Source organism: Myotis nattereri (assembly GCF_964212035.1).
Source record: "Myotis nattereri genome assembly, chromosome: 15".
Taxonomy (NCBI): Eukaryota; Metazoa; Chordata; class Mammalia; order Chiroptera; family Vespertilionidae; genus Myotis; species Myotis nattereri.
The window spans coordinates 24001833-24023571 of NC_138090.1; the positions used below are offsets into that span (position 1 = coordinate 24001833).

A 21739-nucleotide genomic window follows, 5' to 3' on the forward strand; every position below is an offset into this window, starting at 1 on the left:
ATAACACAGCTTCTCTCTCTCTCTCTCTCTCTCTCTCTCTCTCTCTCTCTCTCTCGGGACCTTGGAGAGCACTTGCACATTCTTCAAGACTTCTCTGAGAAGACGTCCCAGGCCTTGCTTTATCCTGCTAACCCCGCTGTTGCCATTCTGCGGTTGCAATACCTCTTACTGCTGTCGCCCCTCGAGCTGTAAATAGGCTGCCCTATTTACCCAACACAGGGTAGAGTGGGTTGAAGTGTGACCCCCCGAAAGATGTAAGTCCCAAGGCCCTGTTCCTGTGAACGTGACCTTCGTTGGAAGTAGGGTCTTTGCAGATGTCATTAAGGATCCCAAGATGAGACCGTCCTGGACGTAGGGCAGCTCTAAATCCACAGCAGATAAAGGCGAGGGAGGTTTGAGACACAGACACAGGGCAGAGGCCATGGAAGATGGGGCAGACGTTGAAGTAATGCAGCTCCAAGCCAGGGACACCAAGGCTGGCCCGCAGCCACCAGCCGCTGAGAGAGAGGCCTTGCCTGGGGCCTCCAGAGGAAGCGACCCTGCCAACACTATGAGTTCAGACCTCGGCCTTCAGAACCGTGCGAGAATAAACTTCTGTTGGCTTAAGCCATCCAGTCTGCAGTGCTTTGTCACCCAGCCCCTGGACACTAATCCACAGCGGGTGGTGTCGAATAGGGCTCCGTGTTTGTTGAATGAATAAAAGAACTGAGTAGGGGAGCTTGCTGGCCTGTGGTGGGAACAAGAGTGGTACTGGGATGACTTCTTTTTCCGTGCTGCTTCCTCACGGAGCTCTGTGACACCCACAGACCCCCATGGATTGCCCACGTGACATCATTTCTCCTCCCTCCTGTGCTGTCACACACCCACAGGGACCCTCACATGACTTGGAGGAAGCTGAGTCTACCCCCAGCGTCCAGCCAGATGCGGATCCCATTTCTCTGAGAGTAACTGAGGCAGAATGGGCTTGTGACCTGACTCTGGCCAGTGACACTAGAGGGGAAGTGTGCCCAGGCTGTGGAGGAAAGGTCTCTTTCTGGCTTTTCCCCTGGCAGGTCTGGTTGCCAGGAGTGGCGGCCATGGGCAGAATTGTGGTCCCACGGACGTACTTCACATTCTGATTGCTTCGTGCCTGCCCCTGCACCCTCCTGGGCTTCCAGCAACATGAGGCTAAGGGGGCCTTTCTGTGGAAGCTGAACACATCCTAACGGATCGTCCAGCCGCCACAGGCAGGAGCTTTGCCTTCGGCCATGCAGCGTGGGAAACTGAGGCTCAGAGAAACGAAATCACTTCGCTGTGGACACAAGATGGGTAAATGACGGAACCAGAGCTCACACCTACGCCCGTGTCCCTGTCCTGCACCCTCAGTCGCGCTTGCACACAGCTACCCTTTGTTGTACACTGGCTCTTGATTTCACATGGGGCTTGGGGCCTGGGAAAGGCCTCTCAACACAGCAGGGACAGAGGATTGCGCCTCCATCACAATGTGGTGACGGCCACGTCAGCTCTGGGGTCCCGTTTAACTGGGGATAGCGCCCAGGGCTTGGACATGCATTAGCTGGCTCGCTCCTCCACAGCTACCCTACTTGCCGGGGAGGAAACCGCGCCTCACAGAGGGTGAATGTTCTGTGCAGAGCCACGCAGTGAGGGGCACAACTGGGATTCAAACCAGATCAGTCTGATGCTAGCGCCCCTTTGTGTGTCTCCCCTGCCCCCACCAACTACACATATGCTCATTGAGGGGGACTTTGATCCTTAACGCTACGTCCCCGCAGCTGCACTTGGCCTCTTGCAGGCACCCAAGTGTTTGCTGAATGAATCAATGAGCCCCAGCAGGAATCCAAGGCTTGAGACGCCCAAAGGAAAACCATGGGGCTGAGGCTCTTCCAAGCAGGCCCCAGTTTCAATAGCAGCCGCCTGCAACTCAACAGCAAAAACACAAGCAAACAAAACCCCCACAAAAAACCTGATTTAAAGATGGGCAAAGGCCTTAAATAGACAGTTCTCCAAAGAAGACATTCTAATGGCCAACAGGTATCCGAAAAGGTGGCAGATATTACTGATTATCATGGAAATGCAGATCAAAACCACAACGGGATATCACCTCATACCTGTTGGGATGGCTGTTATAAAAAAAAAAGAGAGATGATAAGTGCTGGTGAGGCTGTGGAGAAAGAGAGCCCTTATGCCCTTTTGGTGGGAATGTAAACTGGTGCAGCTACTGTGGGAAACAGCAAGGAGGTTCCTCAAAAAATTAAGAAGTAGAACTACCATATGGTCCTGCTGTCCCCCTTGTGGGTTTACATCCAAAACAATTGAAGGCAGGATCGCAGAGTTATCTGCGCTTCCCAATTCATGGCAGCATGACTCACAATAGCCAAGGTGTGAAAACCACCTAAATGTACACCCGTGGATAAACGAATACAGAAAATGTTGTACATACGCACAATGAAATATTATTCAGCCTTTAAAAAGAAGGAAATCCTACCATTTGACAATATGGATGAACCAAGCCAGTCACAGGAGGACAAACATTGCGTGATCCCTCGCATAGGAAGTATCTAAATTAGACCGATAGCAGCAGAGAACAGTGACGGCTGCCAGGGGCTGGGGGCGGGGCATTGGGGAGATGTTCAGTGGATGTAAAGTTTCTGTTACGCAGGAGTAAATTCTAGCAACCTGCTGTGCCATGGTGTGCCTATAGTTGTATTGTATACCTAAAATTTTGTTAAGAAGGTAAGTACCATGTTAGGTACCATCCACACGCAGAGTACAGCACACAAAGCAACAACAGGAAATGTTTGGAGAGGATGGGTACGTTTATCACCTTGATTGTGGTGCAGGTAACACAGGTATACGCGTATGTCCGAGCTCCTCAAATGGTGTGCATAAAATATGTGCAGGTTTTGTATACCAGTTGTACCTTCAATAAAAATTTTACAAAATAGAGGGGTCCACCCCCCCCACGGAGAAGCAGCGAGGCTGGGCCTAACCCTGACAAGTTCGGGGAGGCAGTTCTGGGTGGTACTTCCTGTCACAGCGGCCTGCCAACCAGCAGCTGGGACCCAGCTTGTCCCCAGGGGACATGCACTTCTCTGAACAATGTCGGGAAAGGAAACCAAGCTCAAAGGCTCTCAGGGGCTTTCTGGTCATTTTTGGCTGTGGGGGTGGAGGGGAGGGTGGTGGGCCTCCGCCTGGCTGTGGGAGGGAGGCTGGGTGAGGAGGGCCCGCTGTATAAAATGGTTCTAATAATAAGACCCTGTTACTCATCAATGGCCGAGTTATGCTAAGCTCTTGGTCACCCATTACCTTGAATTCTTTAGGTAGGCTTTTTTTTTTTTTTTGACAGCTTTATTGAGATATAATTCACAGACCATACAATTCCACCACCTAAAGGGTACAGTTCAATGGCTCTTAGTATATTCCCAGAGATGCTTAACTATCATTACAGCCAGTCTTTGAACACCTTCCTCACTCCAAAGAGAAAGCCCTGGTCATCTCCCTCCAGCGCCCCCTCCCCTCAGTCCTAGGCACCTGCTATTTTACTTTCTGTCTCTATAGCTATTTTTAAACTCCTCGACCGAGGATAGGTTTATTGATTTTAGAGAGAGACGAAGGGAGAGAGAGAAAAAAACATGGATGTGAGAGAGAAACTTTGATTGGTTGCCTCCCGTATGTGCCCAGACCGGGGATTGAACCTGCAACCTTTCAGTGCACAGGATGACACTCCAACCAACTGAACCACCTGGCAAGGGCTCTGTCTCTATACATTTCCCTATTGTGGAATCCCAAAGGTGGATTGGATGAGGAAATTGGGAGGTTCAGAGAGGGTAACTGACCAGCTCAAGGTCACACAGCTAAGGAAGTAAAAGGCCTTGGACTTGAACTCAGGTCTTCCTGTTCTCCAAGTCCATATCGTCCCATTGCACCACAGAGCTTTTTCTTCCCAGTAACTATATTAAAAATAGTCAGCCCTTATGGTTGAACTGGGAAGCCTGTTTTGCCTCCAATGTCTCATTTAATCCTTATAATCACCCTGGGAGGTAGGTAAAGTTTTTATACCCATTTTGCAGAGAGGCAAACTGAGGTGCCAAGGGGCTAATGGTCCAGTGCATCATGGCTGCTAGCAAATGGAAGAGGGTTATGGGAAAAAACATGTATATGTGTGTGTGTGTGTGTGTGTGTGTGTGTGTATATATATATATATATATATATATATATATATATATATATATATGGACTTGTGAGGGACACAGAATATAAAGTTGAAACAATGCTGATTAAAAGACTATTTTCTCTTAGGTTATCCTCCCTTCCCCTTCTTCTTTCTTTTTATACGAAAAGGAAAAGAAAGTTCCCTCCACCCTCTGAGGTCACTTCCTGACCCATTTGTGAATGTCTGTGGATTGGTTACAAATTCACTTCTCCCTGCCTGAATGCCTCCTATTAATGCTGGGGATGGCAGTGGGCCTGCGTGTGCATGGGCTCTGGCACCAGACAGACCTGGGTGCAAATCCTGCTTTCACCACCCACCTACTTACTGTCATACCATAGCCAAGCCATGACAGGCTTTCTGCAGTATATGCCTGAATATACAGGGTGACTTCTCCCCCTACTCATCATGCTCTCAAAGGGAAGTGCCATTTTGTCTTCAAGTCCTTCCAGAACCGGGGCTACTGTCTTAATTATTTTATTTTGAAGAGCCAAGTTGAAGTTTGAGAAAAAAGGAGATGAGGAGCCCCAAACACTTGTTCATTGCACTGGATTCCATTAGCTGTTCACCTGAGGGTAAAAAATGAGGCAAAGAAAAAAGCAATTAAAAATATGGAAAAAGCTGCTGTCTACCATGACCATTATCTTATATACAACAGACATTTTAACTCGAAAAGTACTGGAGGCTTGCAACCATAGATTAAAAGAGTGTTTTTCAATGGAAACATGTTGTACATGTTCTTTTCTTGCTCGCTCCCAGGGGACCAGAGAAAACTCCTGCCAGAATTAGCATCTGTTTGGACAGAGGTGAGGAGCCACAGCTTCCTATAGCCTCTCCAAAAGTTCTGTTTGCACTCAGACTCATTTTCTCAGCAGATCTACCCTGTTTCTCTGTACATGCAGACTTTGCAACTACAAATTATGCATATATACGGTTGTACTAATACATCATGTACATTATATAACATAACAAAATAGAATTGTTAAAAGGATGGGTGGAAATATAAGTTGAAGTCCTAAAAACAAACAAACAAAACCCCAGACAAAAAACAAGGTAAAGAAATACAATCCAGATTTGGCCATTATTCCTGGCAAATGGGCCCTGTGATTCCAAGTGGTCGATGTTATAACAAGCCTTTCAAAGATCTTTTTAAAAACAGAGCAGTCAGTCACCTGTGGTGTAGTCCTGGCATACCCGGAGACAGGACCAGTAAAAGAAATGAATCCATGGATTTGCTAAAGCCAGCAAATGAGTCCTGTGGCTTCAGATATAACATTCTCAGTCACAACAACATTCCTAGATTCAAAAGATGTAACTCAAGCAACTTAGGAGTGAAACACGTGTCTGTGTCACAGCTCTATAGGTGACCCTAAAGCTGGCTCTAGTCCCCACGAAGGCTTTTGTATCAGAGATACATATGAAACCTTGAGTAACATTGCTTCACAAAACCAGAGAATGAAAAAAGCAATACATATCTCCAAAAGATACATTACATCAGACACACAGAGTATGTGACTTGAAATAGGCTAGCTATGTGAGTCAACTACCATAACTAGGCATTTAACTAAGCCATCTATATGCTTGGAAGTTTATAAAGTGAGCCAAAAAAAACCAACAAAAAACAAAACTCATTGGGAAAATGGGAGCTCGACCATCTGGTAATCCACATTCCTTAGCACAAACTTTTGGGGTCTGCACTATTTTGTTCCCGTCTGACAGATGGGAAAAGGAGTCTGAGGGTATTTAAGTGGCTTGTCCCGGGTAGTAAAAGGTGGACAAACACGAGCGCAGCCTATTTCAAATTAGGGCCAGGAACAGCCAATTCTCGGTAATTATGAGGAGTCTATTAAATGTATGCAAAACACGTGTATGCAGTAGGCGCTCCATAAATGCTACTCGATGTGGAAATTTTCGCTCTACCTTACAAGAGACTTCGCTTCCACTCCTGCTGGCTCGGTGTCTTCCTCGGCTGGAGTGTCTTGCCAGGTCCGCCGCGGGAGTGCTCAGAGCCACGGACTGGGCTGGGCCGCCGCGGGCCGCGGGAGGGGCGGGCCGGGCGCGGGCGGGTGGGGGGGGGGGGGGGGCGGGCCGGCCCGGAGGAGTCACGTGGCGCGCGGCTGCGGCCAAAGCAGAAGTAGCAGCGCCCGCGTCGGAGGGCGTGAGCGGCTGGGAGTGCCCGGAGCGCGGCGGGCGGCTGCGCGCGGGACCCCGGAGCCGGGACCCGCGGCGGGGCGCGGCCAGGTGGGTGGCCAGCCCTGATGGGGGCGCGCGTGGGCGCCCGGTGATCTGAGCCTGGGGGTCCGCTCCTGCAGGGCTGCGTCCAGGGGACCCTGCGCAGGGGCGCAGCGGCGCGGGCAGGGGTGGGAGCGGTGTCTGGGTCCCCTTGCGGTGCCGGAGGTCCGGGCCGCGACGGCAGGGGTCCGGGCCCGGTCGCCGGACGCTTCCTCACGCGGGGCTGGTGCCACTGCGCCCCGGGACAGTCCCGGCTTTGAATGGGAACCGGAGGAAGCGGCGCGGCTTGCGGTCCCGGGCGGCCGAGCGCGCTGGCGTTGACATTAGGGGCTCCGGCGGCCGCAGGGTCCTGCGTGGGTCGGGCCGTGTTTCGGCCACTCCAGTGCCTGGGGCTCGGCGACTCCGCGCGGCCAGCCCGGCCGGCACTTCCCCGTATTGCACAGGTGGTTGAGGGAGGGAGGGAGGGAGGGAAAGGGGGTGGCGGCGCGATAGCGCGAAGGCGCAGCCCTTCCCCAGGAGAGACCAGGATCGCCTTGGGGGGCGGGGGGGAATTCACGGTTCCCTCTTGCACCCCACAATCGTATGCATCATTATGTGTACGTCTGTGCGTTTTCCTGGCTATGTTTTGGAATCCCAAAGAGGTCATTACTCCCATAGCGGAAGAACTTGGGGGAAAGATGGGTCCCGTTTGGACGGGGAGGGAGGGAGGGGGGGAGGGGGGGCGGTGCTGGCGCCTGGATTTCGGGGGAGGCCGGGGAGGGACTTTTGGCACCCCGTTCTTGAATGCGGCTGAGAGAGTGTGGTGGGGGTGAGGGGGCTGACGTGGCTCAAGGGGAACAGGTGGCCTCTTCAGTCAACTTAATTTGAATTTCAGTTCCAGCTGTGTGGCCCTGGGCACGTTGAGTTTCCTGCCCTGGACTCGGGGCTACACCCCAGGGCTGTGTTGAGAAGTGGGGCTCGGCTGTTGAAAGCTTACCTGGCTAGTTCCTCGCCCTCTGGTTAAGGTGTCTGCGTGGGGCTCAGGCCATCGACCTTAGCTGCAGTTCTTCAGGGAGGGCTTTCTCAGGTAGGGGTCTGTGCCAGCCCCAGGCACTCACCCTGTTACAAAGGTGTGTGCGCCACCTGTGTGTTGGCGCAGGGAGATAACCGCTGAGGCTTCATTGATGCTGAGATTGCCTGATGGTGCTGCTGTCTCCCCCACCCCCACACCTTGAGCATCTGAGGCTTCTCTGGAAGAGGCAGAGGGGGGGTCCCCCATGCAGAGCCCCTTTGCTGGCTGGAGTCAGTGGAAAGTGGCCAGTGAGAAAACTTGAAAACAGTTCTTGGTTTAGAAAACAGTAAAACACAAAGAAGTAAAAGCCATCCACTATGTCACCACTTAAATTAATAAAATGTTGTCATCCTTTCTTCCCTCTTTTACTCCCCCCCATAGTAACTGCTCTCCCTGGACTTATAAGCAAACAACCTTTTAGAAATGTAGTTACCATATACTTACTGGTTTGCAACTCTTTTTCATCTCTCTCATGACCTTTCCCGATCAAACTGCTTATAAATCACTCTCATTCTCTCCAATAGTTCTGGTGTGTTCTTTACGGCGTGTGTTTCATTATTGATTGACAGGACTCTTACCTAAAGTCCCTTCCCTCCTCCCCCAAATGGATGGGCAGTTACGTTGTTTCCTGGGTTGTTTTTCTTTCTCTTTTTCTGTTACAAGTGATGCCTCCGTGAACATCCTTGTTCGTGTTTCTTTCCGCACATATATGATTATTGGATCAAAGCATATGCATATTATACAAGGTGCTCACAGGTTGTCCTAAAATAATCAAGTTGAGCCAATCCGCCCCCCTACCTGCAGTGGCTGATACTGCCTGTGTTTCCAGTGACAACGTAAGTCCTACACTTGATCTTAGCCAAAAGGCCAAGAAGCGATGACAGCCCTGATGCTGCAGGGTGGGTGTGAGGGCAGCAACAATTTCCCCGGAGCGGTAGGAGGGATGGTAACCTCTCAGGGATGCAACTGCTGATTTTCAACTGAGAACTGTTTCCTGGGATTTTGTATAACATCCTGTACTGGCCTAGCATGTGCAGAAGAGAAGAAAACGCCCCTGCTTCCTGGTGCTGGCTCCTTGAATCCCAGAAGTTTATTTTGAAGAGAAGGACATGAAAAGTAGAAATGGTGAAACCTCTTGTTGAACCTCAGCCATGTTTGTATTTATACCATAAGTCATTTTACAGAGTTACCCAGGGAAGATGAGAAACAGGAACAAAAAAGGGATTTCAAGGCTCTTTTCTTTCTTTCTTTTTCTTCCTTTCTCTTTTGAAAGCAGAAGCAAAATGGAAGTTGCCTGTGATGGCTAGGTGTGCCTCCCCCGGGTCAAGGCCTTGGAGACCTCCTTGCCTTAGATGCTGACCGTCCAGCTCTGGAAGCCTGGGTCGGGAGCTGGCTGCATTTTGATGGTCGATTCCAAGGATCTTGTGGCCATGAGGATGTCCTTCCAGTTCTTGGCCAGAGGCAGCACAAAAGACTTCTTTATGGTGGAGCCAGTCCACTGGGCTTTTTGAGCTGGAAGTAACCAGAATCCCAGGATGGTTAAATCCAAGGCCCTCCCAGAGTCAGAATGGAGAGCCCCAGTGCCTCCGGCTGGCAGGTTTAATCAGAGGTGGAGGTGTGACAGGGTGTGTGTTTCCCCTGGATGCCCTCCTGCACGTTGGACTTGAGACCTGGGAGTGGGGAACTCCAGCGTCAGCATGGTAAAGAGCTGCGGAGCTGGGACCAGGTGCAAACCCTGGTTCTGCCACTTTCCAGCTCTGTGACCTTAGACAAGGCCTTTAACCTCTCCAGAGAGGGACAGGGGCTGCCACATTAGTTTCTGTCTGGCCAAATTCTGCCCTGGGAGTCTGAATTGCAGAAGGCAGGTGCTGAAGGAGCAGAGGTGTGGGATCCAGACCAGGGTTCTAATCCTGGTGCATGACCTTGTCTGCATGACCTTGATCACATCATTTCACCCTTTAGGGCTTGTTTTCACTTCCTGTATTTCTCATTGAGATAAATGAGAGGAACCAGGTATAGCAGGTGCTGGCACCTGGCAGGGCCAATGAACAGTTATTGGGTGAGAGTGGCCGTGGGCACCTTGTTTTCTCCCTTTGACCTGGATTAGAGGGTGAAGAGGCGGGAGGCTCACTTCAGGCAGAGTTCTTGGCACACCCTCTTAGTCCTGCTGCAGGGCCTTCGCTTAAGCCTGTTCCTCTGCCTAAAACACTGTTCCCTCCTGCTTCATTTTTTTTTTTTAATTAGATTCAGATGCCCTCTACCCCAAAGCTTTCTCTGAGCCCTCTAAGCTCCTGGCCTCACCCCAGACTAAACTCAGGGCCCCTCCCCAGTAACCTCTCTTCACTCCCCCCTCATTTGCTTACTAGTCTCCAGTTTAGTGCTTGGCAGTAGAGTTGACACTCAAGGTATTGCCTAACTGGCTGATTAATATTATCTGAGGCCCCTCAAAAAATACTATCTGAGGCCTTGCTAAATGCTGGCGCTGCGTATAGATTGTAGCTTTCGTCCTTCCAGCACCCCTTCAGGGTGGAACTGTTATCTCCATTTTACAGATGAGGAAACTGAGGCCCTGAGTTTGAGCATCTTGGCAGGAGGCTCTGGGCAAGTCAGAGCCAGAGTAGAGGCCAAGATAGCCCTGGCTGACAACCTGCCTCTCTACAGAGTAACCACTGTGGGCTCCTAAAGGGATTTGGAGTGAGGGAAGGAGGGAAGGAAGGCACACAGAACAATTGATGGCAATAGATTCAGCAATAGCTAAATCCCAGGAGCACTGACTTTGCATCCTTGTTTTAAGGGCCAAGACCAAGCACGTCAAACTCGCGGCTGGCGGTCCGCATGTTTGACATGCTTGGCCAAGACATACTCTCCGGTTTAATCCTCACAAGAACCTTTAATCTAGTTTCCTCTTTACAAGTGTGGAAATGAGGCCCAGGGGCTTAAGTGACTTGGTGTAGGGCCAGCCTTAGTTCAAGTCCCCTCTCAGTGGCAGGCAGTGTGTCTTTGGACGTTTGGGGGGCAGGATTGGGGGTTGAGGGTGCAGAGCAAGGGCTCAGGGAGGGACTGCAGGGTTGAGCAGAGGAGTGACATGATTTCACTCCTGTTCTGAAAGCATTCTTCTGGCTTTCAGAAGTTGTCTGTAGGAGGCAGGCAGAAGCAGGGAGACCAGTTAGTAGGTGCTTAGAATAATCCTATATAAATAGAAGCCTAATATGCAAATCGATCAACCGGCAGAACGACTGGTTGCTATGATGCACACTGACCACCAGGGGGCAGATGCTCAATGCAGGAGCTGCCCCCAGCCCGCAGGCCCCAGGCCAGCAAAGGCGGGTGTGAGTGGGGGCCCCCCAGTCACCCTGACAGTCACCCCACAGAGGGAGGCAGCCGGTGGTGGCAGCGGGGGGCACGGCGGCCAAGGCAGGTGCCAGTAGGGGGCCCCCGATTGCCCCGCCAGTCGCCCCACAGATCAGCCCTGATCGCCAGCCAGGCCTAGGGACCCCACCTGTGCACGAATTTTGTGCACCAGTCATCTAGTCCAAGTATAAGTTCTTGGAAGAACCGGTGAAGGGGTGAGATGGGTTGGATTCTGGATTTGCTGTTGGATTGAGTGTGGTTGTGAGAGAGGCCAGACAAGGAAGGCCCTGAGATTTGGGGCCCTAGTGCCCCTCTGGTCACACAATTCACTGCCACTAGAATCTTCTAAACATTGGCTGTTGGTGGGAATAGGTGGTGATCAAGGTCACCTGCTGGATGCTGAGCTTTGCTGGTGACATCGTATTCCAAGCGTTTTAACTGGGCCATTTTAGAAAGGAGGCCTCTGAGGCTTGCAGGGTCACACAGCCTGCCCAGGGCCACACAGTCGGCAGGAACCTACACCCGCACTTGAACTTGAGGCTGCCGGCCCGAGGTTTTCTGCCCTGTTGGCCCCATATCCGTGCAGAGGTCTCCACAGACACATTCTGAAGTTTTGCTTTCTTTCTTCTGTTTCCAACTTCATTTAGTAAATAAAGGGATGTTTAGAAATTTCTCGGCAGGATAGAAAAGGATGCTGGTGTTGGGGATGAGGGCTGGGAGCCAGCCTGGGCTGCTTTGACTATTCAAATATTCTACAGCATGAAAGTGTGTGGGGCGGGAGGGGCTCCCGGCCCGGCTGGGGCGATTTGGTTATTCAAAGCCTGGGTGACGGTTGGGCATTGAGGTCAGGGGTGCCCTCCCACACCTCCACTTCCATTTAAACCTGTGTGTGTCCTGTGTGGGTCTGAGCGGCCAGCAGTTCGCTGCCACGGGGATCTTCTCCTAAAACTCATGCTCATGAGACAGGAGTTGGCTCTGGAAGTCCAAGTCCTGTTATAACTAAATCCCCCTCGGTTAACTAAAGCCAATTCACACTCCTCTGTCCTGCCCTCCAGCCTCGCAGTTCCTCACTCCTCCTCCTCCCTGGAGTGGCCAACAATGACCACCATGGTCAACGTGGACGCCCTCCCGGAATATGAGAAGAGTCAGATCAAGAGAGCCCTGGAGCTGGGCACCGTGATGACCGTGTTCAGCTTCCGCAAGTCCACCCCGGAGCGCAGGACCGTCCAGGTGATCATGGAGACGCGGCAGGTGGCCTGGAGTAAGACGGCCGACAAGATCGAGGGCTTCTGTGAGTACCTGCTGGGCAGGGCAGTGCGGCCTGCCTTCCCTGGGGCCTGGCCTGGGCGGCTCCTCACCTTCCTGCCTTCACTTGTCACTGCAGTTGTTGTTTTGATACCTTCTTCTGTTCTAGAAGTGGAAGTGTGGCCACTGTGTCTGGGTCTCTGATGGGGTTTAGAGCAGGTGGGGGAAGTTCAGCCAGTTTCTTCTAAGGTCAACTTGGAAATGACACCCAGACGGCTCACCTGGGCGAGCAGGGGTGTGCTCAGTCAGACAGCATCAGGGCCATTGGGTTCCTGTCGATGGCTAAGTTCTCTGCCCTCTTAGGGTCTAACAGGCCAGAGTTTGTGGAAACTCATAGCTTGGTAGCCAGACACACGTCTGTTTCATGTCACTGCAAACCACAGAGTGAGAAGCCTTAACTTCAGCTCCTGTGGACAGAGCATGTTCTGCAGCTTTCAGACGAGATTCTGGTCCTGGTGGAGGTGTCTGCCCTTCCCCACCCCCTTTAGATTAGGCAATTGGCTCAGTTCCTAAAGTTTCTAAGACTATTTTTGTTTTTATTGTTTGTTTGTTTGTTTTTGAACAGAGTGAGGAGACTTAAGCAAGTTTCAGTTGCAGAGACTTGCTTTAATTTGCATTTTTTAATTGACTATTTAAAAAAACTGTTAACCCTCACCTGAGGATATTTTTTCCATGGATCTTTAGAGACAGTTGGAAAGAGGAGCGGAGGAGAGAGAGAGCGAAATATTGATGTGAGAGCGACACACTGATTGGTTGCCTCTGGCACACACCCTGACTGGGGCTGGGGTTGTAACCCATAACTCAGATACATGCCCTTGACCGGGAATCGAACCCACGGCCCTTTGGGGCATGGGCCGATACTCTGACCACTGAGCAACAGTGGCCGGAGCTTGACTACTTTTTAATTGAAAAATTGAAATGTACACTTGGGGGAAAAAACAAAAAAAATTCATAAATAAATGTCTCTCTTCCTCAGCCCTCATCCCATGCTTGACAGGCAAGCTCATTACCAAGTTTGTTTATCTCCCAGAAATACTCTATGCTTGTGAATGTGTGTCACGCTTTTTACACAAGTGGGTACCTACTGCATACCCTTCTGCACTGTGGTTTCTTTTTTTTTTTTTTAGATTTAATAATTATTTTGGAGGTGGTTTGTTATCAGCACATTGATCTGCCTTCTTTCAGGGCCCCATAGCATTCCGGCTGCAGGTAGCAGTGTAACTCCTAGAGAGGGACATAGACTGTTCCTGGTCTTTTGCTATATTTGCATTCTTCCTTTTCCCTTTTCTGTTCCTCATCCTCTTCCCTTTCCCCTTCCCTTTCTTCTTTTAATTTTATGATTCATATACCATACAATTCACATACCGTACAATTCATTCATTTAAAATTAACAACTCAGTGGTTTTTAGTATATTCACAGATATTGTGCAACCACCACTATAATCAATTTTAGAACATTTCCATCACCTCAGAAAGACTCCCCGAACCCATTAGGCATCACCCTCTATTTCCTATCCTCTCCCTGCTCTAAGCAACCACTCATCTACTTTCTGCCTCTCTCGATTTCCCTGACCTGGACATTTCCTTTCACTAGAATCGTGGCCTTTTGCGTCTGGCTCCTTCCACTCGGCATCATGTTTTCAAGGTTGGTCCCCCTTGTGGCATATGTCAGCTCCTCTTTCCTTTTTATGGCTGAATAATATCCCATCGCATGGATTCCCCACAATTTGTGTATCCACTCATTCAGAGTTGTTTCTACTGTTTGGCGATTAGGGACAGTGCTGCCGTGTGCGCTGATGTGCCCGTGTGTGTGTGGACGTATGCTTTCATTTCGCTTGGGCGTGTGCCTAGGAGTGTTGTCTGTGTTTAATCCTTTTAGGAACTGCCAGACTGTTTTCCAAGGGGCTGCACCGTTTGACATCCCCACCCGCCGTGCATGAGGGTTACCCGTGCATTATATTTCCTATACATGTATGGGGATATCCAAAGGACAACTTCCTGTAAGAGTGATTTCTGAGTTAAGGAGTATTTTAACTCGGGAGTTTGACAGCACCCACAGCAGCCCATGCGGGTGTGAGCGGACCTGTTCCCCACGCCTTCCTCCACACCGTGATGCGGGTGTGAACTGGGCCAGTCGCAGGTAGACTCAGGGAGCGTGGTGTCATTCCTCATTTGATTTCTCTTGTCATGAGTGAGATTGAACAGCTTCGCAAAGGTTGCTCTGGCTTCGGAGCCAAGGAGGCCTCGGATGGCCCAGAGCCGAAGCCCTGCCTTGACAGTATGTGGAAGCAGCCAACTTGCTTCCCGTCTTTGTTTGCTTTGGCCACCCCCGACCTCTCAGGCGGCTCAGAAACCTGTCGCAGCTGCAGGGAGAGTGGGGAGGGCGGGCTGCAGGGGCACTGACAGTAAATACAGGTGTGCCACGCTGAGTGGACGGGTCCTGCTGACCATGAGAAACACCTGGGGGCTTTCAAATGTCTAGGCTGCTGGAACCTTCTCCTGAAGCCCGTTCTGAGGGGCACCGGACAGGATTTGGCTCCTGAAATCATTGCCAGGCAGTTCTCCCTCTCAGTTAACTGAAAGCAATTCCCCTTCTCCCTGGGGTGACTAAGGATGGTGTCACCGCCCAGGTTGGCTGGGACTGAGCATTGTAGTTAATAGACTCCCAGGTGATCATAGTAACTAGCTAGGTTTGACTTATACTGTTTACAACCTTTCTTCCAATCCCTCCCTCCCTCCCTCCTTCCCTCCCTCCCTCTCTCCCTCCTTCCCTCCCTCCCTCCCTCCCTCCCTCCCATTTTTGAATGCCTGCTCTGCCAGGCCTGTTCTCGGTACCCGAGACACAGCAGTGATTAGATGAGACTCACCTCCTGTGGAGCCTGCGTTGTGCCACTGAGTCCAGCAGAGTTTGGTGAGCTTTGCTGTGTGCCCGGGGGCAAGTTACATCTGTTTCCTGAGATTGAATTCCCTTATCTATAGAATGGGAATAATATAGGCGTCCGCTCCACACAGTGATAGCTGGGAATGAATGAAGGAGGAAATATGCCAGAAGGGTTCAACGCAGTCGCACGGGGTGAGCATTGGACCCTCGGGCGCTGCTGCTGTTACTCTTGCCGTAGTTGTAACGAGTGGCGGCCAGCTCTGCGGGTGGCCGTCTGGTGGGATCCACTGACAGGTTTCGAGAAGAGGATGATGTGGTCGCATTTGTGTTTTTGTTTCGAGCATGGTCTGGCGGTCCTGTGTTAGGCGGCTGTGTTGGTGTGTTTGTAAAGAGACAGGAAAAGCCAATTCTGGGGTAAAGAGCTTAGGAAGGAGCGAGCAGGGAGCAGGCCGTGGGCCCTGGAATGGGGACTCTTAGGGCCATGTTTTCAGCCTCCTGTTGTCAGTGAGATGCCCTGAGGGGACACCCCCCCCCTCCCCCAAGCTGCAGTGTCCTTCAAGGGCCCTAATTAGCAGGGACTGCAGGGAACTGTGAGGTCTGCCAGGGGCAGGCTGGCATGAGGGAGCATGCGTGTGGTTGTGGGGCATGTGACATGTGACTTCTGGCAGGTGTCGCACCCTCCGTGTGGGCCTGGATGAGGCTAGACACACGCAGATCCCACTGTCTAGAGCAGTGAGGGGTTCTCTGCACCAGGCAAATGTCTGTAGACATTTTTAGTTGTGATAATGGAGGGGGAGGGTGCTCGTCGCATCTAGGGAGTGAGTCAAAGCCAGGGATGCTGCTAAACACCTTACAACGCACGGACAGCCCCACTACAAACGAATCTCAGGACCAAGTGTCAGTGTGCCAAGGTGGAGAAACTGGTCCAGGCCATGTGCTGACTAGTGTAGAGCCATAAAGCAGCCCTGGGCCTATAGGGCTGCTCTCTGGACCCTGTTGTGGCAGAGCCGTTTGGTGAGTTCAGCCCATATTTGCTATCCTGTTGGAACCTAGACTCTGCTGAGGGGGGATGGGGTCCCGGCCCTGGAGGGGAAGCAGACTCAGCCACCAGCCATGGCGGGATTGCGTGTTGCCGCCGCAGTGAAGGTCTGTCTGCACGGGGTGCCTGTGAGGAGGGCTGGCTCTGTCCACCGGGCAGGGCAGGTGAGGGGAAGTGGGAGAGTTCTCGCAGCGGGGCAGCTGCCTGTGTGGGGAGTCCAGGGAGAGGCCTGCCCCGAGGCCAGCAGGAGGGCCATCCCAAGTGGGCTCAGTGGCTGCCATTGCGTGTGAGCGAGGAGATGTGTGAATCGGAGGTTTGGGCAGGTTAAGTCTTCCATTCTTTGCAGCTCAGGCTGTGGCGAATGGGTATTTCCTCTGGGCTGGAAGGTTCCAGAATCTTGGCTCACACGTCCGCTGTCTTGGTGGTAAAGCTGGAGGACTGGGCTCAGCCGGATGGTTGACCGCCTGATGGTCTGGGGAGCTGCACTTGGGACTTGGCTCCTGGTGGCCCCCAGAGTGTGTTTCAGGGGTCCGGGCAGGGGCTGCAGGCCTGAGCCTCAGAGGTCCCAGCCACCTGCACCCGCTCAGGTCACCGCGGCGGCTCAGGTTCATGAACGGGGAATTTCCATTCTATCCCTGGTCAGGTCGTGTATGCGAGGCAACGGATCGATGTTTCTCTCCCTCCCTCTGCCTTCCTCTCTCCCTAAAATCCATAAAAACATATCCTCAGGTGAGGATTAAAAAAAAAGAAGAATGGGGAGTTTCCTCGTGGAGAGAAAGTGGCACACATGCCCGTCCAGAGAGGGAAGATACTGACGGTGACCACCTGGGGGCCAGCGACCGAAGCACACCTGGACTCTGGGTTCAAATCCCTGCTCCACCCTCTGCTAGGTGTGTGACGAGCAAGATAATATAGTTCCTGGCTTACTGGTGAAATGAAATGGGTTTATTCTATGTACTTTTTATATGTGGGAAACATTGCACAACTGGAACAGAACACAGTGAGGTTCCCCCCCTGAGAGCCTGGCTCCCTGAGAGCCTCTGGAAGTGCTGCCCGAAGCTTTCCGTTCCTCCCAGGGACCCGCTGAGCAGACTTTGTGCAGAGCCGCCTGCTCGGGGCCTTTCTGAGTTGAACTTCGGGGCCCTCCTGCATCTCGTCCGTTTGTGGGGCCTGGAATGTGTCCCAGGAGCCACCTCGGTGCCACCTGTTTGTGGAGTCTGGTTGGTGTGGTGATAAGCCACGTCTGAGGGCTTGGATGGCATCCGTCTCGACCGAATGGGCTTTTCTCCTGAAGTTTTCATGGGCACTTCTCTGTCTGCTCCTTTTGAGCCAGATGTGGCTGCCCCGAATGAGGAATGCTCAAAGCCAGAGCAGTTCTGTGTCCTTGGTCTCAGGCTCTTGGCTTGCCTGTCTGATGATGATGATGATAATGATAATAGTGATAGTAGCAGCAGCAGCAGCAGCAGCCACCTGTAGTGGATGCTCGCACTGACCCTGTGAGACGGCGACCATACCGCTTTTACTTTGAGGAAGCTGAGTCCCGGGGAGACTGGGCAACATGACATGCCCAAGGCCACACATTCAGGAAGGGGCAGAGCGACAGTTTCTCTCGTTCTGTCTGCCTTCAGAGTCTCATATCGTCCTCCTGCTCCTGCATCCTCTTGGAGACCTTTCAGCTCTGTGTGACAGAGAAGCACCCTCATGGGGCCCGGGAGCCACAGCGCTCACACTTGGTCACACAGGAGGCCAGTGCAGCCATCCCCGCGGCGTGCAGGGGACACGCTCGGCCGGGCGCTGGCGATGCCAGAGGAAGGAGGCTCCAGCGGTGCCCTGGTCAGCGGGAGGCACAGGTGCCAGGAGACCACGGACATGGCAGCGTGGACAAGCGGGAGCAGAGCCAGGTGGTGAAATGGGGTCTTGAGGCCTCTCAGCCAATTCTGAAACCCATGCTTGGGCTTCTTATCCATGAATCAATGAGTATTTTTGAAATTTGTTATTTTACCAAAATGTCTTCAAACTAGTATAAAGCACATTTTTTTTTTTTCTCACTGGCATCTCCTGTCTAAAAAGAAATCTAAGCCCTAGCCGGTTTGGCTCAGTGGATAGAGTGTTGGCCTGTGGACTGAAGGGTCCCAGGTTCGATTCTGGTCAAGAACATATGCCTAGGTTGTGAGCTCGATCCCCAGTAGGGATCATGCAGGAGGCAGCCAATCAGTGATTCTCTCTCATCATTGATGTTTCTATTTCTCTCTCCCTCTCTCTTCCTCTCTGAAATAAAAAAAAAAAAAAATTAAAAAAAAGAAATCTAAAAAAGAAAAGAAAAGAAGAAGCAATCTACTCTGTGAAAGTACAAAGTGGTCCCAGGTTCCTCTCGTCACACATCCATCAACAGTAAGATCAGCCAGTGTCCCAGGGGCTGTAAACTCACGTACCTGTCAGTCTGGGCTGTGCAGCGATGGTCTACAGCAGCACGGACCCTGAGCCCGAGTGCTGGGCTCCCGTGCTCGGCCTCCCACTTAGCTGGGGAGTGACCTTGGACCGCTCAGGTCACCTCCTTGTGCCTCCATTTCCACATCTAGAGAGTGAGGACAACGAGAGAGCCTGCCTCCCTGGGCTCTGGTGAGGCTTCAATGAAGTGATACATGTAACTGCTTTCAGCAGGGCCGGCCCGGCGCCCTGGAGGCAGGTGCTCAAGTATGTGCTGCCCTTGTCCCCCTGGCCCTCAGCATTATCGTCACCGTTATCAAACATAAAGGGGAATGGCACTAGAGAAAGGGTGAGATGAATAGTAGAACGTCCATTTATATAGTGATTTTCCTTGCTGCACCCAATGGATTGTCCAGCTCCCCTTCTGGGATATACACTCTCCATGTGGGAGCCTGCTGGTGTGAACACAGAACTGTGTATTCCTGACGTTGAGACAGACCTACTTGTATGCTGGATGGTTGCGGAATCTGTCTCTGTGGTCCTTCCAGGGTTGTCTGCTGTCCTGGTCCACGGGTACTTGATCTTAGACTTTGTTCCTTTGCTGATTCAGCAAATACTCAGAGGACTTGGTGTGTGTCGGGTATTATGTTTGTCACTGGGGATGAAGGGAACAGGACAGTGATCTCCCTAGAGGAGCTTACCGTCTCATAGGGAAGATGGGAAAAGTTACTCATGCATCCATTTTGGATTGTGATGGATGCCAGGAAGGAGAGGAACACTGTTTTAATTGGGCAGGCATCAGAAAAGCCCCTCTGAAGGTGACATTTGAGTTGAGATTTGAAGGGGGAGGAGGAGAAGGCCGTGGGAAGCTCTGGGGAGAGGCGTTCCAGGCAGCGGGCACAGGTATAAAGCTTCCGCATTAGGCAAGGCTAACTGCAGTGACATATGCCTCAGTGATACGATCCAACTCTGTCACTCAAGTCATGATCCACTGGGATGGGGAGGGGGGGACTCTGCTGGCTGGTGGCATCACCAACCCCTAGGGCATCTGAGGCCACCTCAGGATCCTCTGTCCAGCGAGCAAGTGGGGGTAGAGGAAGCGTAGAAGATGGCTTAGCAGGGTTTTATGAGCCAGGCCTGAATGTAGAGGTTTCCACCTTCCATTGAGCAGAACTTGGCCTGTGACTAGCTGCAGAGGATGCTGGGAAAAATAAGAAATGGGTTTGGGGGGCATCTCCCAGGCGCTTCCACAGCCCCTCACTTTGGAGGGTGCAGAGGTGGCTGCAGGAGCCCCACTGATGCTAAAGAATAGATAATTGTAGGGATTTGGGAGGTCTTGTACGAGTCTAGGAAGTTGAATAGCCTTACCCCTGGGCCTCAGGGGAAGGGAAGGTGGTGGCACTGAGGTCTCTTCCATCCTGTCTGAGACAAGAGCTACTGGCGGTGACATCTGTTCATAGACTGGCCTTGCCTGCCCTCTTAGGTTTCCTCGCAGCCATGGCTTGGCCCTTCCCAGCAAAGCCTCTCTCCACCTTAACTCCCTGTGTGGCCCCAACAGCTAAGGCTTTGGCTTCCCGGCCTCCCAAGGATGGACTCCTGAGAGAGGCCTCTGATTGGCCAGATCTTTTGAGCCAGTGCACGGGGATTGGCTGTTTTGAGGCCAGAGTCCTCTCTGGTCAGCTTTGGTGAGGGGGCAGGTTAGAGTGCATCTCCTGTTGGAGAACATAGTCTGGCTTCTTCAGGGCTCGTGGGTCCCTGTAATGGGTTGAATTACTCCCCCCCCCCCCCCATTCATGTATTGAAGCCCTAACCCCCAGCACCTCAGAATGGTCTTATTTGGAAATTGGATTACTGCAGATGTAATTAGAGGAGGTTATGCTGGTGTAGGGTGGACCGCCCTATTCCAGTATGACTTGTGCCCTTATAAGAATGAACACACACACACACACACACACACACACACACACACGGAGCAAAGGCCATGTATGTGGAGATTGGAGTGAAGCATCTGTGAGCTAAGGAACACCAAAGTTTGCCAGCCATCACCAGCCGCTGGAGAGAGGCAGGGAACACATCCTCCCCGCCCTCAGAAGGAACCAACCCTGCCGACGCCTGGAGGTTGGACTTCCAGCCTCCAGAACTGTGAGGCATGGATTTCTGTTGTTAAGCCACCCATTTGTGGTACATTGTTACAGCAGCCCTAGCAGACGGGGCAGTGGGGTGAGTGGGGCCATTGATGTATCCATTTGCCCACAGATGTGTGGATAAGTTGGAGTTGGTTGTAAAGGAATTTAAGTGTATTCCAAGTGTCATCTTATTTCCTGGCTGCACTGGACTTGGCTTGGGTCATAGGGCAACAGAGGCAGTGTAGGGTACTGGTTAAGTGTGGGAAACAGAGCCAGCCTGCTTGGATTTGACTCTATGGCTTATTAGCTGTGTGATCTTGGACAAGAGACTTACTTCTACGTGCCTCCGTTTCCTTACCGGTAAAATGGGAAGAATGATGGGACCCACCTTGTAGGGTTGTTAGGAGGATCAGATGAGTTCTGGTAGGCAAGTCATTTAGAAAGGTGCTTGGGAAATACTAGGTAAGGTTTGTTCTTGCTATTATGCCTCTTGCCTCTCTCCCATATCCCTTGAAATCTCTACGCCAAGCAACCAGGCCTCCCCTTTGGAGGTCCAGGTCCAGTTGGCTATGGCTGGTCCAGTTCTGCACACCCCTGGCTGCGGGGCATGGGTGTGGGTCTCTTTCAGTCTGGCTTTGGGGAACTAGGTGTCCCAGCCCAGAACTCCATCTGGCCGTCATGAGGGGAGGAGAGGCAGTGGGAGTGTGGACACATCCAGCTCTGAGAAGCCAGAGGGCAGGGCACAGGAACCTCTGACCCTTCCAGCAGTGCCAGGCTCTGGAATGCAGGTGTGCCCCACTGTGTCTAACGAGAGGTTCCTGGATAGGTGGTGTAAGTCAGGTCTCTCCCGGATGGCTAACTAGAGGAGGGCACTGTTAGGAGGTATCCTTGGTGCATCCCTTTGGAGAGGAGATAGCTCCCACTGCCTGCCCCTCCACTCCTCTACCTTAGCGTGCATTTTCGCCTATCAGACGAGCAAAGTGGAGGGTCCTGCTTTGTCCTGGAAGAGACTTAAGTGCTGTGCAGTGTGAAGTGGGAGCCAGAAATCCTGGTGGCGACTTTCCTGTCCCCTGGCAGTGCCTGACCTGGAGCCAGGTCCGCGGGGTCCTCTTCCCAG

The 21739-nt window shown here is 52.0% G+C and overlaps 1 protein-coding gene across 1 annotated transcript in view; it reads left to right on the forward strand.

Annotated features, from left to right (window-relative positions):
• The first annotated feature begins 6341 nt into the window (after positions 1-6341).
• PLCG2 (phospholipase C gamma 2) overlaps positions 6342-21739 on the forward strand; it is a 140465-nt gene continuing 125067 nt past the window's right edge. Inside the window, exons 1-2 of the mRNA XM_081108221.1 lie at positions 6342-6451; positions 11900-12135. Of these exons, the coding sequence (XP_080964347.1) occupies positions 11943-12135 (193 nt within the window). The 5' untranslated portion in view covers positions 6342-6451; positions 11900-11942. The remainder of the gene's footprint in view (positions 6452-11899; positions 12136-21739) is intronic.